The sequence below is a fragment of the Arachis ipaensis genome, chromosome B4 (assembly GCF_059453495.1).
Source record: "Arachis ipaensis isolate K30076 ecotype BB chromosome B4, ASM5945349v1, whole genome shotgun sequence".
NCBI lineage: Eukaryota > Viridiplantae > Streptophyta > Magnoliopsida > Fabales > Fabaceae > Arachis > Arachis ipaensis.
In genome coordinates, this window is record NC_142439.1 from 18,193,702 (window position 1) to 18,212,895 (window position 19,194).

Consider the following 19,194-nt stretch of genomic DNA (forward strand, 5'->3'; position numbering starts at 1 on the left):
TAGAATTAATAGAATCACAATACAAAAAAAAATTCTATACAAAATGAAATAATAATAATGATAAAAAAAACTCATATAAAAAAAAAGAACTCGACAAAAAATAATAACATACACGAGAGAGTATTAAAAAAATTATAAAAAAATAAAATTTATGATATGAATAATGAAGAGCAAAATTTAATAACCATAACAGTTAAAATTTTAATTTTAGGTGAACACAAATTAGATTATAAAATCACGTTTATTTTTAGAAAAAGTAAAAATAGTCAAACACAAAAATAAAACTTACTTAAAACTAAGGGTGATCAAATTCAAACGGATACAAATTAAATTCTCATCCGATCTAATTCAAATTGAAAATCAATTAAAATCGCACTAATTTAAATTTGATTGGATTCTATATTTTACAAACTGTAGAGATCGAAACTGTAGAGATCGGATCCAATTTCAGATCTACTTTTCAAAACCAATCCAATCCAATCTGAATCACACAATATACTATAATATTATTATATTTTTATATTATTCATATATTATTATTATTTAATAAATATTTTATATTTAAAATAATTTTTATTTATTTATTTTAACTAATTTATACTTTTAATTTTATTGTTACGTTATTATTGATTTTTTAAGATATTATTGAGATTTATTATTTTATTATTAGTTATTTAAAATTTAATATTAAAATTTATTATGTATATTTATTTTTTTTAATTTATAAAACTGCACTCTAATCTAATCCAAATTTCTTAAAATTAGATTGAATTTAAAAAAAAATCATGGAATCCAAATCACATTATAAGTAAAGTTAGTGTATTTTTTACTCGCAAAAACAGCCTGCTAATCAAACGTACTCTTTCTTAGCGACAGTTACTGCTTTCCCTTTCCAAACCAAGTCAAAATATAACATAACATACATTACTGAAGAAAAAAAAAATTACATATTAGAACCAAACCAAGATACAGTATAATAAACCAATATATATCACCACCAGCGTTTTGCTTTCTTAGATTCTTAAGAGAATGGGTCACACAACCTTGGAAGTTGGAGCTGATGGGGTTGGCATCATCACCATCATCAATCCCCCTGTTAATTCTCTCTCCTTTGATGGTATTTCCTATTCCCTTTCCATTTTCCAGTTTGCTAGCTTCGGTTTCGATTTTTTTTTTTCAAATTCTCAATTACCCTTTTTTCCTTATGTCTTAAAGATTCAAACTTTGTTATTATTATTTTCTTTTTATTATATTAGTGATCGTCTCTGTTGTGTGGATATCTAGTGTTGAGCAGTTTAAAGGAGAATTTTGATCAGGCTTTACACAGAGATGATGTCAAGGCAATTGTTGTTACAGGTATTGCAAGATTTTCTGAATTGAGCTTCTTTCTAAGCATGGTGATTGGTCAAATAGTAGAGACTTGACAATACTGCAATTTGTTCTGTTTAAGTAATTTAATGATATAGGTTTGTGCTTTGTAGGATTTGATGTAGAAACTAGAAAGCAGTAACAGGGAGGTTATTTATTAGAGTTTATTTTCTAGGTGTAGAAGGTAACTAGGCGCAACAACTTCAATGATTAGGGTTGGGGCTAGCTAGATTAATTAGTCAATGTTTGGGTTTGGTTGAAGATATCAACAAAGTTGAATAACTTGTATAAGGAGAGGAAGTACATTTTAAATAGCAGTCAACGCTTCAAGGTCTTATCCAATTAATCCTTTATAAGTTTATAGTATTTCTGATCCTTTTTATTGCTTAGCAAAATCTTATTTATATAAACATCAACAACCTATATACATGTTAAGCTTTCCACCCCATGTTGTCTAAACTATAGTCATTTGTATGATTGTAATATTTAGATTAATGTTAAACTATATAAACATCAAGCAGCTAGCATTCTGGGAAGTCTTTATCTTCAACAAGAGATAGTTTTTCCTTTCCAAAATGACCTAAACTATGGCTTATAGTTAAATCTTTGTTGTTGTATCAGGTGCAAAGGGCAAATTTTCTGGTGGTTTTGATATTGCTGGTTTTAGTAGAATTCAAGCGGGAAAAGGTAATTGATTGGGAAATATATATGTGTTTGTGTGCGTGTGCTTGTGTGGTTATTTCTATTTTAGTAATTATGTTTTTGTTTATCTCCGTACATAGAGATTTCAAACCCGAGTTTGCCATCAGTTGAAATCATCACTGACACTGTGGAAGGTAACTAAAACTTAATTTCATTTTAATTCCTTTTTTCTTTGGCTAATCAGCTTCTTATTTGAATTACTTTCAATCTATTCACTTCACCTCTCAGCGGCAAAGAAACCTACAGTTGCTGCCATTGATGGTCTTGCCCTGGGTGGGGGGTTAGAGCTTGCAATGGTATGTTTTTCCTATGGTTTATGATAAGAAAATGCCATTGTTTTCCTTTTTTTACCCCATAGAAATGAATTGCCCATTTTTCTTCTTACAGGCATGCACGACTCGGTTATCAACCCCAACTGCTCAACTAGGTTTGCCCGAACTTCAGCTGGGGTTAATTCCCGGGTTTGGAGGTACTGATACTTTCATTATCAGTTGAACATTGCTCATGTTATTAACCAAAATGAATGTTTTTGTCTATTATATATTTATATGCTTTATTGAATCTTTTTGTTTGACATGTACGTATTACAAACGGCTGCTAACTAGCATGCTTCATGAGTAATTAATCTATGTTATCGAACTTACTTGGAAAAGATATCAGTTTAGAGACTACTATGTTGATTAAGTCTTTAATGGTCAACAAAAATTGAAGAAAAGGTTAGGCCATGAATAACGATGCATAGTCTTGAGAGTTCTAGCAATAACCCTAATAAAGAAATTGCCATGGAGTGCAAAATTTTAGGTAGCATTATAATTATTTATCTGGAATTGATCAATCTTTGTAGGGACGCAACGACTACCTCGTCTTGTTGGCCTGGCAAAGGCCCTTGAGATGATGCTGGTATGCTATATTCTATTTTGCTTCCTTTTCTTGTTTGAACTTTGCCATTCCTTTGGTGAAGAACTGAACTGAAATTTGTATGTCCAAACTCAAGGTTAGCGTTCACAGAGAAACCACGTTCACTGTGCTACATTTAAATTCCAATGGTCAACAATCTTTTGGTTCATTTCTACATCCTGAATGAATTGCATTATTCTTGTTCCTAGAGAGATGTAATTTCTACCTACTTTTACGTGGTTGTCGATTAATTATTTTCCACATTTTGTTTTCTTGAATGAAGACCTCAAAGGCAGTTAAGGGGGAGGAAGCTTGTAGTTTGGGGCTTGTAGATGCTGTAGTATCACCTGATCAGTTAGTGAACACTGCACGGCAATGGGCTCTGGATATCTTGGAATGCCGACGACCATGGCTTTGTAGTCTTTACAGGACTGACAAAATCGAACCCCTTGGGGAAGCAAGAGAGATATTGAAGTTTGCAAGAGATCAGGCACGAAAGCGGGCACCTAATCTGACTCACCCTTTGGTTTGCATTGATGCGATTGAGACAGGAATAGTTTCTGGTCCTCGTGCAGGACTCTATAAGGTTGTCAACTGTCTCCGTTATCGCTTTTCCTCATTCCTATTATTGTTGCAGAAACGTGTATGAAACTGTCATATCTTGGCAGGAAGCTGAAGTCTTTGAAGGGCTGGTTACTTCAGATACTTGCAAGAGCTTGGTTCACGTATTTTTCTCTCAACGAGGAACATCTAAGGTATTTAGAAGTTTTATGTCTAAATTTTACTCCTTTCCCTTTGACTCGGGTAGGGATCCCAAGGCTATATAGGGTTTATATGGGGAAAAGGAAAATGTTCATATATACAGTTTAATAATACAATCTAAACCCACTTTCACTGAACTGAAGTTCAGTTGTGAATGTTCTATTGAATTCTATTTGGTTTCTCTTTTTTATACTTTTTACCCTTTTATTTTTTTATTTTCATTTTTACCTGTGGCTGTTCCAAAGGAAGGACATATACAACAGTAACTAAGCCACACAAGAAAAGGCGTGGCTGCAGTTTCACATATACATTCAAGTGATTGTTACTCTGTAACTTGGGCTGCTTTTTGGGAATTCATTTAATTCTTTCCTTTCTTAAGCTTGATGTTTATTGATCAATATTTATTTTCTGATATTTACAGGTTGCTCCTTGTTTAATTTGTGGTTTACAATTAAGAGATTGAAATTGTTGTGAATCCCGATCTCTGACTATAATGTGTATGTATAGGGTCATTCTAGTATGCCTATGCTATGGTGGCTATGGTGTTTCAAAAAGTGTTTCTTTTAAAAAGTGTTGCTAAAAAAAATGGTACCAAAATGTAAAAAAAGAAGTGACTTTAATTTTAACAACACTTGCATAGTCACTGTAGCCACCATAGTCATAAGCATACTAGAATCCACCATATATATATATACACACTACATATTGAATTTGATCAGTTGAATTTATATGTTCTCAGTAAAGTGACCTAATATTATATGGTCAATTAAGAAGGTTGGAACCTCAATTTATATGTGTGTGTGTGTGTGTGTGATGAATTACCAATACTTTTGGTGTGAACAGGTACCCGGGGTTACCGATCGCGGGTTAAAACCAAGAGCAGTGAAAAGGGTTGCAATTCTTGGTGGAGGACTGATGGGCTCCGGAATAGCAACAGCCTTAATTCTTAGTGGCTATCCTGTTCTCTTGAAAGAAGTAAATCAGAAGTTCTTGGATGCTGGTCTTAATAGGGTTAAAGGTGAGAAGGAATTCTTGTAATTTTTTGTTTCTACTTAATATTAAGCTTTGATTTTGCAAACTCAGTTGTGTTCTCATGTAACATTTTTCTTGATGCAGCAAATTTACAAAGCCGTGTCAAGAAAGGGAAAACGACTCAGGCAAAATTTGAAAAAACCTTGTCTCTTCTCAAAGGTACCCTTGACTATGAAAACTTCAAAGATGTGGATCTGGTGATTGAGGTAATTTGAGGCATCTCAATATATGTTTTCTCATCGACTGTCATGATTGCGCTTTATCCGTAACCTGCACAATCTTTAAACTATTGCCACTTGATGTTTGGACAGGCTGTTATTGAGAAGGTTGACTTAAAGCAACAGATCTTTGCTGACCTTGAAAAGTTTTGTCCACCTCATTGCATTCTTGCAAGCAACACTTCCACAATTGACTTAAACCTGATCGGAAACAGGACCAAGTCCCAAGACCGGATTGTTGGGGCCCATTTCTTCAGGTATTATCAATCTTTAAAACACTTATTATTTTTTCTTTTCTCTTTTTCTGTAGTATATTTCCGACATAAAAAATTACGTGTGAGTTTGCAGCCCAGCACATATTATGCCTCTCCTGGAAATTGTACGTACCGAGCATACATCTGCCCAAATAATAGTTGATTTGCTAGATGTTGGAAGGAAGATAAAAAAAACTCCAGTGGTGGTCGGAAACTGTACTGGATTTGCTGTTAATAGGATGTTCTTCCCATACACTCAAGCAGCTTTCTTGCTTGTTGATCATGGTGTAGATGTTTACCGAATTGACAAGGCAATAACCAAATTCGGAATGCCGATGGGGCCTTTCAGGTATTAACATTAGGATAAATTCGTGATATCCATGATGATTTGAAGGGTCTGAATTGTCAGACATTTACTAATGCAGATTGGTTGACCTCGTTGGTTTTGGAGTGGGGGTTGCAACTGCCATGCAATTTATTGAAAATTTTCCTGAGAGAACTTATAAATCGATGCTTCTTCCACTTATGATAGAGGATAAGCGAGCAGGTATAGAAGAGATCATCTCATATGTGCTAATATTATCTCCTTGTAACGATTGAAATTTTGTAACAATATTTCTTGGAATACATTTAGTCAACTGTAAATCTTTGTTTAATGATTAGCATGTTCTTCTAACAGGTGAAACTACTCGCAAAGGATTTTATTTGTATGATGATAGGCGCAAGGCTAGACCTGATCCGGAATTGAAAAATTATGTTGAGAAGTCTAGGAGCATTACTGGTGTCACTGTTGATCCTAAGGTATTTTCATCCTTCCTAAATAATATGTACTGGTTTGAACCGAAATTTTAGTCATGTTCATTGTAAAGTATATTGGACACTGATTTTTTGCATCTGGTCCTGTGAAGCTCGCAAAATTACCTGAAAAAGACATCATAGAGATGATCTTCTTTCCTGTGGTGAATGAGGCTTGCCGGGTCCTTGACGAAGGTATCGCAGTCAAAGCATCAGATCTTGATATTTCGTCTGTCATGGGCATGGGTTTTCCACCTTACAGGTTTGTTTGAGTAATTGTTTTGATACACTTCCACCAAATAATGAATAAGAACCATTCCATTTTTACGGTGCATGTTTAGTAATCAATTTTGCGCTTTTCATTTCTGTACTGAATAGTGGATCTGTTAATTTAATCAGGGGTGGTATCATGTTTTGGGCTGACTCTCTTGGATCCAAATATATTTATACAAGATTGGAGGAGTGGTCAAAATTGTATGGAGAATTCTTCAAGCCTTGTCCCTACTTGGCTGCAAGAGCTGCCAAGGGGATCCCTCTGGTGAGAATTCTATACTCAACTGTTTTCGTTTAATCTATGTACTTCGGATGCTTTCTAGGATTGCTTACCCAACCGTATTATCATTTTGCGACTGGCGTTCCTGTTCCTGTTCCACCTGGTGGAGTCAACTACATAGTTTATATTTTAGACAACATTATAGTATCCTAACATAAATCATGCTTATGTTCATTTGGTCACTGCTTTAATGTCTTATACTATTGAAGTTGCCCAAATCCTTAAGATATATGGTAATATGAAATATCTAATTTGCCTTAATTTAATCTCATTGTGCAAGTATTGGAACCTTAAAAAGATTAACCAATTGTGCTATCTATTTAGTACTTTTCCTTTGAAGTTCAATATATTTGTTGAACCAACAACTTTTCCATCTTCTTGTTCTGGTAGTTTGGAATTCTGACTCGATGTTTGATAGGTGTTCCGAAAAGGGTTTGGATCTTTTAAAGTGACACTGAGAAAAATAGTAGGTTAATCTACATTTTCATGGATCCTACTTAATGATCCAAAGGAGGTTAACCCTTTATTTTCTCACTCTTCATGAATGCTTACTTTAGAGGCTCTAAATCCTTGAAAGGTAGGTCCATATAGAAAGATTCACTTCTCTGTCATATTTCTTTGATATAAAAAGGGATCTTTTCCATTTGTTTTGAAGTTTTAATTGCTTAAACCGAAACCTTGTATGTGAATCTGTGACAAACAACAAAAAGAACCTAAAACACAATAGGTTTTAACAACCCTTGGAAGCTTTAATTTTTGGCAAATTATATAGTACTTTAACAATGATCTTTGATTTTTTGGAGGGGGTATTAGTAAATTGTTCATTCTCATTTATTTATTTATTTATTTTCAGAGTGACTCAGTGGAGCAAGGAAAGTCACGGTTATAAGATTGAATAGACCAATGCATGTTCAGTTATTATTGTTTCTGTTCAATTATGTAGGATTATTGAATGCTCAAATGAAATGTGATATTAGTTTGTAGGAACATATATATCATAATGATATATCTTGTGTAAAATTATTATGTTGTTTCTTTAGACCAACCCTTCTATATAGTTAGTTGCTGCAATCAACTTCTTGTGTTAAGATATTATGATGCTTATGACAATTCAATAATTGCATTCACAGTTTTAATCATTAAGTTGATAAAAAAAAAATATTTTTTAATGAAAAAAGATTTTTTTTAGCGTATTTGGTAAATTTTTTTTTTAAAAAAAAGATACCTTTTACATAATAAATAAACAAAAAAAAATATTTTTATATTATTATATCTAAATATAATTAATAGATAACAAATTTTTTTATATAAGATATTCAAACATAAAATTATTTTTATTTTTCTATAATTTTTTAAAAAAAATAATTTAAAAAATATTTTCTTAAAAATTTATCCAAACAAATTCTTAAAATAAAACATTGGAAAAAGTAATTATTATGAAAAAAAATAAAAATAATGTTAGCAACATGGTTTTTAAAAGCACATTTTAATAACACTAATAAAGGAAATATTTGATTAAGTTTTTGAAAAGATAATTTTTTTATATTTTCAATACATTAAAAATTTAAAAAATTTCTATCATTATATTCTGAACATCTATTCTCATTTCTGAAGAACGTTTACCTTCATAGTTGCACGTATATTACTCCATGTGTTTCAAATTAACGGTATCATTATTTTTATCGTTTAGAAAATTATTAAGTGTATCTTATCTTTATTTTTATCTAATTAGAAAGACTTTTGGATGATATGGCATGCTGTGATAGAGTTTGAGAGATAATGTGTTTATCTGTCAACATTAGGTTTTTTTAAGAACATTATTATTTAATAAAAAAATAGAAAAGTAAAAGAGAAATGGACGGATGAAAATTCTTGAATTTTAATTAATTTTTAATAATTTGTAGTTCCTAATAATCTTTTTTTTATCATTTTCAAAGAATACATTAAATGTATTGTTTGAATTTATTATGACATATAGTTATTGTCCTTTGTAGAAAAATTAGTGTTTAATTCATTCATCACTACAACTTAAAAAAAAAAAAAATACTATGCTAATTAAAAAATATACATTACCAGAAAATTGGAGGCAGGTGAGACAGCTATGGCAACATCACATGTAAGAAACAACAATCGTAGGTCCTTCGGCTTTTACATTTTGTGGCTGCAAATATTGAAAACGATGCCTAACCCCTAGACTCTAAAGTTTAAACATAGTAATCATTGTCCGGAGAGAATAACACGTGATCATATATTTATATCTGAAACCCAAAAATAAACTCACAAAATTCCATATATTTTTTTAGATTTTCACTTAATTTTAGTGTCATATTCACTTATTAAATTTTATGATATTTTTTAAAATTTTAAGAATGGGATAATATATTTTGTGTGTATTGACAATATACCTTTTACCATATTATATATTTAAATATTAAGAATATAATATGTCTTTTGTGAATTTTTCTGCTCCAAATTTTAAAAAATATTATAAAATTTAATAATTGAATATTACTCTAAAATTTGGTTAATAATATTTAAAAAAATAAGTCACAAAATTCGAATAAAATTCAATTTAATTTCTCAAATTTTTGTACAACTTAATATTTTTAAATTTTCATTAACCCAAAATAATGTTTAATTTAGTTTCTTAATTTTTAATTAACCTAATTTAGTATCTATATTGTAACTGAAGTCAATTCTTCAAATACTATTTCTCGTTAATGGTGTAATGACATGGCTAGTGAATTATATATATATATATATATATATATACCCTCGAATTCAAGCAGCTCTTGCTCACCAGTCACCACTCACTACGCCGAAGAAATTAACATGGCGGAACTCAATTTCTTTGTTGGGGTCATAGGTATAATCTTGATTGTTGAATAAATGTAAAAGAAAATGTGTGTAGAGAGAGAGAGAGAGGAGGAGGTTTGATGAAGTGTTTCCATAAGTGGTTGTTTCTTTATTTAAGTGAATATGTTTGATTTTGTGTTTTCCATAAGTGGTTGTTTATACTTTACTATTTCTAAGTGTATAGATTAGATTGTTTTCATAAGTGGTTGTTTCTTTGTTTAAGTGTATAGATTAGAATTAGATTGTTTCCATAATTGGTTATTTCTTTGTTTGTTGCAGGGAACATCATCTCAATCCTCATGTTTCTTTCTCCTATGTAAGGCTCTATCTTCACCTAGCTAGTTCTTCTTATTTTGCATCCTCCAAATTAAATGTGTGTAAAGAATTATTAGCATGCATACAGGGATACATTTGTGAGAATAATAAAGAAGAAATCAACAGAAGATTTCTCAAGCATACCTTATATTTGCACATTGCTTAACTCCTCTCTATGGACTTACTATGGAATCATAAAGGAAGGAGAGTACCTTGTGGCCACTGTTAATGGCTTCGGCATCTTCCTCCAGATTATCTACATTCTTCTATTCCTTCTCTATGCACCAAAAACAATCAAGGTATACTCTTTTTTTTTTTTTTTTTTCTAATTTTAGTAAGATATATCATCATGTATCTATGCATAATTGATGGTTGGTTATAAAACTTTCAAAACACTTAAATAATATAGCTAAAATTAATGTCACGAAATTTTAGTATTTAATAATATCTTTTAAGTACAACTCTTGAGATATGTAGTTTTGAATAATTTTGATAAATATTTAGTCAGTATAAATATTAAATTGTCATTAATAAATAAATTTTGATAAATATAAATACAAATTATATTAATTTATATGTGTAAAATTTGATAAATATAAATGTAAATTATATAATTTTTGTGGATAAATTTTTATAAATGTGAATGTAAATTATTACTGACTAAGTGTTAATCCAAAATGATAATATATATTTATTAGATTTTTTAATTTAAAATAAAAATAAAAATAAAAAATATTATTGAATAATAAAAATATTTTTTGAAATTTAGTTAAAAGTTTGATTTGATATGTGTGTAATATATTTCAGATAAAGAGTGCGATTGTGGCTGGGATATTGGATGTTGGGGTGTTGGGAGCAGCAATATTAACAAGCGAAATAGCATTGAAGGGAGAGGCTCGTACTAATGCAGTTGGTGTTATGGGTGCAGGCCTTAACATTCTTATGTATGCTTCACCTCTTGCTGCCATGGTAACTCATATATTTACATTCATTTCTTCATATTATAATTAAAATATCACTAATTCCAAATTCCTTATTTTCCTTTATTAGTCCATGTCAATAGTTTGATTATTGTTGCAATAATAAACGTTAGAAACTTTAAATTTCCGACACTAGTTATCTCATCAACTAAAAAATCATCCATATTGTATGTGCGTGTATAAAAATACAGCCATGTATTGAAATATAAAATATAAATACATGTATTATTTAATTATTTTTAATATATATTTTATATTTTAATATATATTTTAATTTATATTAGTGATTTATTTTGTAGTTGATTTTGATGTAAACCTAACATAGTTATATGTAAATACATAATTATATAGTGACTATTTTTATGATTGATTATTCATGTGCACATAATATTTACATGCTATGTATAAACAAAAAATATTCATCAAATTTAATTACTTGAATAAAATACATACTAAAATATAAAATATACATTAAAAATAAATTAAATAATATATATTTATACATGAATATAATTGATTTGGTAATTAATTTAGCAATTAATTTTTAGTGTGAAAATACAATTTTCATAAAACGATATTAGTCATGGTGCTCAACAGTAAATACTTATGAAGAAAAAATACTAGTGTTTTTCACCTAGTTAATAATTAATTAATATAATTTTTTTTTACCAGAAAATTAAAAATCATTTTAGCTATAGGGAAACTATTGGCACATAGTCATTTTTATAACGGAAGTTCCAAATAGCCTAGTATATATGAATGACTTTCAAATTTTATTTGTCTAAACGACATTACCATACATGTTCATGCTTGAATATGAAAATATAAGCTGTACACTGCTTAATTTTCTCTAATAATATTCTGATATTATATTATGATCTTACACTTTCAATTATTTTCATGATGCTTGCCACCCAAGTATTATTACATTTTGGACGGACCAAGTATTCAAATTAGTTTCCTAATGACGTGCTTCGCTCACCATCTCATGCTTCAACAAAATATCTAGCTCTAACACAGTAACTCTAACACATGTTCATATTTTGTGGATCTAATGCTAAGCTTAACAACCTCATTTATTTTGTCACAAAAAGACATTAAACAAAATCTTAAAAGCCTGCATTCAGATTTCTTTGCATACAGCAGCATGTGAGTAATGTTTCTTTTTTTAAACTATTTTATGAATATTAAAAATCAGTCAATATATATTTATATATATTATTTTATATATTTTTCAACAAATTAATTAATTATTAAAATAATTAAATTTAATATAATAAAAATAATTAAAGCTATTATACTAGGATATAATTAATTTTTGTTATAATATAAAATATGTCTTTTTATACAATAACTAATTTTTTATATTCATATAGAATGATTATTTTGTAAAACTATTTTTTTATGTGAATATGGTGGGAGAAAATATCTCGCAATTGAAGGTTATTGCCTCTCCCACAATAACTATGCTGGATGATCTAACAGTTTTTTTTTTTTCCTTCTCATTGATAGTAATTAAGTGCATACATGAGATTCTTTTTATTAATTACTTATCAATAACTATGAGAGATTATTACTTAATTAAAAAAGAAAAAAAAATCAAACTTGTCTTATTTAACATGCATAATTTGGATACTTTTTTATTATCTCTCTAACATTATCTATATTACATGCTAAATCTTTTGTTAATTTAGCTTGTTATTACGCTTCTTCATCTGTTTTTTTTTTTTTTTATTTGAGCATTCGTTGATATCCTCTCTTTTTTTATGAACTGATCTGAACTACTGATGCTATATTAAAACATCATTTTCAGAAAACAGTAGTGGCGACAAAGAGTGTAGAATATATGCCATTCTTTCTTTCGTTTTTCTTCTTTCTAAACGGTGGCGTTTGGTTGTTTTACGCTTTTCTTGTTCGCGATGTTATTCTTGGGGTAAGTCTACATTCTTCTTTCCTTTTATTTGGACTAATAGTTAAAGATGATACTTCAATTGTGAAAATATGATACTTCAATTATGATATTTAATTGAATATATTTGACTGAATTATCTAACAATTCACACTATGATCTTCATGTGAAAATAATGGACCAAATTAACACACACAAGGCGCAACCATACATTCTTTTTCTTACAACATATATATATCTATATGGCTAGATATTTAATTTCATGCTAATCAATTTACTATTTTTATTTATAACAAAAGGTGCCAAATGGAACTGGATTTGTACTGGGAGCGATGCAGTTGATACTATATTGTATCTATAGAAATGGAAAATCATCCTCTAAGCACACTTCAAAGCAGGGATTGGAAGAAGGATCTCAATACAATGAGCATCTCATTTCTCATCCCCAACTTAGCTAAAACCTACTTCAATTCCTTAGCTTGTCCAGATCATCATCATTATATGGTGAAGTCTCTTTGCTATGGAGATATGGTGGGCCACATTTTTTGCAATATTTTTTATTTCATTTTTAAATTAAAAAATGTTTTTGAATATTTATAAAAAAATTACTTTAATTTTAGTAATATTTTAAAAATATTGTTAAAACTATATAGTCACAATGGTCGTCATAGCATGCAACTTATATATGTCATGTTTGGAAATCTTTTATGTAATATTACATACACTTTACTCTTCATAAGTATTGACTGATCAAATCATAAAATAAAAAAAAAATTGCTAATGTATTTAAAGTGTGTTCCTCATGTTTAAGGGAAATGTTCTTATTCTTCGGTACCAAAAGGATTACAAAAAAAAAAAAAAAAAAAAAAAAGATAAATGTTCTTGCTTTAGGCCTTAGGGTAGCAATATTTTAATCCTCCGAATCCCATCAGTCTTTTTATGGCAAATAACTGATGTGTTAGGATTTTGGAATCTATCTTTAAAGCAAAAATAATACAAAGAGTTTTTATAATAATTTTTTGTATATTTTATATTTCTTAAAAATAAAAATTCAAAATTCAAAATATCCGTCTCTATTTTTTGTTTTTTCAAAAGACAGAATACAAAATATGCATGTTTTTCTTGAACTTACTTTAATATCAATGCCTTACTTTTTTTCCTTCTGTGTTTTTTTATTTATTTTTTGGCCTTGCTTCTGTGTTTATTTTAAACTTATGTCAAAGACTCAAAGTGCATAAGAAATAGGACATAGACGTTAACGATTTTTCAGAGTTCAGGCCCTAATATAAATTTAAAAGAAATAATGCTATACACCCAAATTTTTTTTTGCTAATTAAATCTAATCAAGTTGATTTAACATAACAAAAATCAGTTATAATTAGTATTATTATAAATCTTATTATTTAACTTAATTTGAGTTGATTCATAAAAAAATTTAAATGTGTAGTATCATTCAATTTAAAACAAAAAAAACTAAACATTTTTTTGTTATATATATATATATATATATATATATATATATATATATATATATATATATTACACTACTCACACACCCGGTCCACAATTTAAGTCTCATTCCAGTCTTGGCAGAAATTTGAACTTGGTCCAGCTTGATTAAGAAGCAATGACATTGTCACTTGGTCTAGGCAATGTCTGGATTAAAACACATGTTAAAAGGATTGCCTCAGTTTTAGGCTTGGTCTATATGTAGGTGGAGCAGGAAATTAAAAAAAAAAAAAATCAGCTATAATAGAATCCTTTAGTTATAAGGTCCAAACAAAATTAAGAAAAAAAAAATATAAAAGACTTTAATAAAAAGCAAAAAAAAAAAAAAAAAACTTTAAAAGCAATGACATTAAAAGAATATTTAAAAGTAAAATAAAGTATAACTAATTTAGGGTATAGAATTTAGAATTTTGGTTTAGAATTTAGAATTTAGCATGGTCCATGATAGACAGTGGTGGTAGATGCCTAAATGGTGGCTGGTGGTGAATGAATAAAATTGCAGTGTTAAAAGGAAAAAAATTAAAAGAAGCAAAAAAGAATAAAAAATAATTAAAAAACTGTAAGTAATTGAATTTGTTTGATTATTAACTGAAGTTAGTTGGTCTTTTTTGTTGGCTCTCTAATTGGATTGTTTTTTTTTTTTTGTTCATTAAAAATAATTTAAATACATAATTAATTGATAACAATAATCGTATTTTTATACTAGTATAAGAGCATTTAGTGTATGAATAATAATATTATTTTACAAATCGAAAATGTTTGGTAACAAAAAAAATCAGTCAAAAACAGTCATAACTTATCTTATTTAGCATTCATTAATTGTTACAATAATTAACAAAGTAATAAACTGCATCATCGAATTGAAGAGAACGAATTAAACTGCATGCAGTTGCGTTTTCTGAATGAGTTGAATGAATTTTGACCCTTAAATCCTAAATAACTATCAAAATTTCAAAATACGAGATACATTTGGTTGAAAATTTTATAACACATGAAATTTAAGTTAGATTGGGGGTTTGAAGCCTACATAACCCAACCTAACCATCTTGTTCCACCCTTGTCTTAAATTTGTGGGAATTAAACCTTGTTTAATGTAAAGTAGTGTTAAGTTTGCGTAGTGAGATAGAGCATCTCTAATATTAGTTCTAATTTTATTTTATTTTATTTTAAATTTTATAAAAATATTTGTGAAATCATACATTATAAATAATAATTTAAAATTAAAAATAAAATTTGTTCTTCCAATGTTTAATATTAGTTCAATTAGAATGGTATATAATTTTAAATTATTTTATTAATATAATTATACGAATGACAAAATTTTATTAGTTCTTTATTAAAATGATACCGTAACTTTAAAATGATACTAATTTCATTTCATAAATTAATTCCAATACAAATTTTAAATATAAATTAATTTACTTTTTAAAAATATCAAAAATAATATTTTAAAAATATTCTATCAGAAATGCTCAACAAAGGAGCCGTGTTACACATGATGGCTAAAAGTTTTATAACCTACACGTAATCAAGAGAAAATATAAAAAATTAATTAATAAGAATTTAATTTTAATATACTAACAGTATAAAATATTTTATACAGTCATGCAATCACATTTGTATTTTTTTATGATTATTCATGCGGTCAATAAAAATAATAGTTATTTTTAATAATGTAACGTTACATAATTGAATGCACGTATAAATTTACTTTACACTGTCAGTGCATCAAAATTAAATTCATAAAATAAATACAAATTATTTTTAATATGGAGATAAAGATAATTTTTTGGTTGAATATTGATATTTGAAGTGTATTACAATATTGTGAAAAATACAAAACAGGTGTTCAACACGCATTCTACGTATTGCCAGAATGATAACATGTGTCCAACACGCATCCTACGTATTGCATAACACACCCTGTGTGTTAACTCTCTACCTACAAAATTCATCCATATATAATTACATCAAATAATTTCATTTTTAACAAAAATACTAATATTTTTTATATAAAAAAAATTAACAAAATAAACCCTTCTTTTTATATTTTGTTTTCTCAAATAGAAATTTTCTAATGAAGTACATCTTATATGTACTTCAGTATATGATAGGTGGTATTTCCTTTTTTTTCTTTGGTTTTATCTGATTGTCTTGGTTAAATATTATTTTGTTTTTGAAATCGATAGCCTGTTTATATACATGATTAAAAAAAGTAAAAACAAAAATGGGCTCATTTTTTTTTTATAGAAAATACATTGGTGTAGTGCAATAAAATGAACACACGGAAAAATTTTTCGCTGCTATAATAACAGCCTAAAATGCAACCTATGTTTTACTTTTTTCTTTATTTTTTATTTTTTTGTTCAGTATACTAGACAAACGGAGCCTGTGTTTTGTTTTTTAGAAGATTTTAAATAATTTTTTTATTTTGTATAAGCCCAAACGTAGCCTGCGTTTAGTGATGGGTAATATTTTTATTTTTTTTTGAAATAAGAAAACGTAGGGTGCGTTTTTGTGGTTGTGTCAAATTTTTTTTGGGAAGACCCAAAATGCAGGTTCCGTTTTTCAAATGTCAGAATATTTTTTTTGGAAAACATAAAACGCACGTTGCGTTTTGTTAAAAAAATATTTTATTTAAGAGTCTTGCTTATAAATATGAAGCAACACTCTTCAGAATGGCTCACTCCACTTCTACTCCTCCTATTCTTCTTTCTTACACATATGTGATAGTTCTAAATTTTTTCGGTAGTTAGTTGTGTAAAAAAAGTCGGCTTAGGTGGGGTTGAAGTTATAAAATGTATTGCAAATTTGCGAGTGTATTATAACGGTCAGATTATACCAAACACACATGAAGGAGTGACTTTTGTTTGTGAATGTCCGTTATCATTTGCTATTCCATGTACCATGAGTTTTGTAGAGTTGAAAATGGGCTTCGTAATAGCATACAAAACCACATTTCGAAAAGGATGAGCAACATTTTATACAGGAATCCTGTACAAGTATTTGGTGGGCTGATACAGTTTCAAATAATGGCCATCACTGACAATGCCAGTATGTAACAGATGTTATGTATTTATCAACAAACCCGGTTTCACATGCCGATGATAGAGCTGTATGTTGAGTTCGAATAGCATTCAGGGTTGGGTGCAATTGGCGAGGAGGTCAATGTTGATGAGCTCGGGGATATAGATTGGGAAGAAGATAACAACGACAGTGAAAAGGAGTTTGAAGCCAACTATGAAGTCGACGACAAAAATGATGACAAGACTTGGCAAGCAATCTGACAGCACAAAATGAGGCAAATGCGATTGCAAGTCAGCATACCTTTGCCGTTCCATCTTTTATGCAAACTCTGGATTTCGAAGCCATGCATGCCCTGGAATTTCCTGAGTATGCGAATATCAGTATGTTATTTTATGGTTATTAATTAAAGTTACCACTACCATTAATTTTATTTGCATTGTACTAACAATGGTTTGTTCATCGCAGGTGGAGGCAATGTTCCGGCGGAAGATGGTGAGTTGAGTGTCAGAATGGAATTTTGTTCCAGAGAGTCGGTGATATCTTCAATCAAAAGCTATACTATTTCTAGAGGAGTTGATTACACTGTGTATGAGTTTGAGTCGCAGACATTCTATGTGAAATGCAAGGGTTATGGTGCACGGTGTGATTGGCTTATCCGAGCGAGTTTGATTCGAAAGAAGGGTCGTTGGGAGATCAGAAGATACAGTGGCAAGCACACGTGCACCATGGGTACAATTTCACAAGATCATGCCAAGTTGGCCCAAACAAATAGTAGTATGAGTGGCACATCCATCTCTTTACAGTTGTATCATGATGCACGACACAACGATCTATATAGATGTGTCAGACTGCCTGTCCCCAACTGTATGTTGGAATCCGGTGAAAATCGCGAAGTAGAGGCAGACACTTCGAGTTCAATGAAGTAGTAGACTTATCCAAAAACATAATCGTTCCAAGCACACAGAAAATGTGAGCCCGAACCTACCGCTCAATGGACTCCTGCGTGTCACACGATTTGGTGTCTCTGCACCGCGGACCCCATGCAAGATTCACCTTATCCAAGACGTGATCCTACGGATCTGGCTCTCGACCAAAACAAGCAATGCAGTTCTCCACCAAAAGTTGGGGACTGCTGTCTGTTCTACCCGTGACGGCTTCCCTATTAACCGGGAGGCCAAGTATATATGTAATGTCTTCCAGCGTCACCGTCACTTCCCCAATTGGAAGGTGGAACGAGTGAGTTTTCGGCCTCCACCATTCTAGCAATGCACTCAGTAGTGTAGAATGGCCTCTCATTTCGCCTACTCGCGAAACGTGTTGAAATCCAGTAAACGTCAGTGACGCTGCAACTACCTCGTTAAAGGTACCTGGCGGGTCGAGTTTTCTGGACAATAAATTCCTGATAGCCTGCAAAAAAAATGATAATTATTTAAATTCTAAATAATATCAGTTAATAATTTATTCAAAAAATATAACAGCAATATTAAACAGTATTTATTTATTATTATTCAAAAAATATTAACAGCAGTATTTATTTATTTATTAAACAATATTCAAAATATAATAAAAGATTATTAAACATTATTTACGTATTATTAAAAAATAATAATAATTTATTATTATTATCCCAATATTCTATTATTAAACAGTATTGTTTATTATTAAAAAAATATTAATAAATTATTTAAAAATAATAAATATTTATTTATTAAATAATATTATTTATTTATTATTAGAAAATAATAATAATTTTTTATTATTATCCTAAACAGTATTCTATTATACTAACTATGATAACAATTTTTTTTCGGAGACTTAACAACAACAACAACAACAACAACAACAACAACAACAATAATAATAATAATAAAATTATTATTTAAAACACAAATACATAAAATACAAATAAATATATTTATTTATTAATCATAAAATAAAAAAAACTTATCCATTGAAAATGATCTAAGTATTCAATGATGTATTTTTCAGATTTAGTAAAATCACGCACCATTTTTTC

General features: G+C 29.3%; 2 protein-coding genes across 3 annotated transcripts; both read left to right on the forward strand.

Annotated features, from left to right (window-relative positions):
* The first annotated feature begins 918 nt into the window (after positions 1 to 918).
* Positions 919 to 7,656, forward strand: LOC107636178 (glyoxysomal fatty acid beta-oxidation multifunctional protein MFP-a). The gene is made up of 18 exons (XM_088485709.1): positions 919 to 1,117; positions 1,285 to 1,356; positions 1,990 to 2,055; positions 2,151 to 2,204; positions 2,299 to 2,366; positions 2,458 to 2,539; positions 2,915 to 2,970; positions 3,251 to 3,553; positions 3,636 to 3,722; positions 4,573 to 4,747; positions 4,846 to 4,967; positions 5,073 to 5,236; positions 5,328 to 5,582; positions 5,659 to 5,780; positions 5,913 to 6,034; positions 6,142 to 6,290; positions 6,428 to 6,566; positions 7,435 to 7,656. The coding sequence occupies exons 1-18, from the start codon at positions 1,030 to 1,032 to the stop codon at positions 7,468 to 7,470; spliced, it is 2,160 nt and encodes a 719-aa protein (XP_088341835.1). The 5' UTR covers positions 919 to 1,029; the 3' UTR covers positions 7,471 to 7,656.
* Positions 7,657 to 9,338: 1,682 nt separating this feature from the next.
* On the forward strand, positions 9,339 to 13,376 carry LOC107639037 (bidirectional sugar transporter SWEET17). 2 transcript variants are annotated; one of them, XM_016342450.3, is made up of 6 exons: positions 9,339 to 9,447; positions 9,717 to 9,753; positions 9,841 to 10,051; positions 10,560 to 10,721; positions 12,546 to 12,665; positions 12,941 to 13,376. In XM_016342450.3, exons 1-6 carry the CDS (start codon positions 9,414 to 9,416, stop codon positions 13,097 to 13,099), a joined length of 723 nt encoding a protein of 240 aa, XP_016197936.1. In that variant the 5' UTR covers positions 9,339 to 9,413; the 3' UTR covers positions 13,100 to 13,376. The 2 variants fall into 2 exon arrangements, with proteins under 2 accessions (XP_016197936.1, XP_016197937.1); XM_016342451.3 differs by lacking the exon at positions 12,546 to 12,665 and having other exon boundaries at positions 12,941 to 13,237.
* The last annotated feature ends 5,818 nt before the right edge of the window (positions 13,377 to 19,194 follow it).

Bases quoted from the DNA above. Each gene is read 5' to 3' on its own strand.
- LOC107636178 (XM_088485709.1), top strand. From the start codon at position 1,030: ATGGGTCACACAACCTTGGAAGTTGGAGCTGATGGGGTTGGCATCATC. The intron at 2,367-2,457 runs GTATGTTTTTCC...TTCTTCTTACAG, and splicing joins GGGGGTTAGAGCTTGCAATG to GCATGCACGACTCGGTTATC. The intron at 6,035-6,141 runs GTATTTTCATCC...GGTCCTGTGAAG, and splicing joins GTGTCACTGTTGATCCTAAG to CTCGCAAAATTACCTGAAAA.
- LOC107639037 (XM_016342450.3), top strand. From the start codon at position 9,414: ATGGCGGAACTCAATTTCTTTGTTGGGGTCATAG. The intron at 10,052-10,559 runs GTATACTCTTTT...AATATATTTCAG, and splicing joins ATGCACCAAAAACAATCAAG to ATAAAGAGTGCGATTGTGGC. The intron at 10,722-12,545 runs GTAACTCATATA...CATCATTTTCAG, and splicing joins CTTCACCTCTTGCTGCCATG to AAAACAGTAGTGGCGACAAA.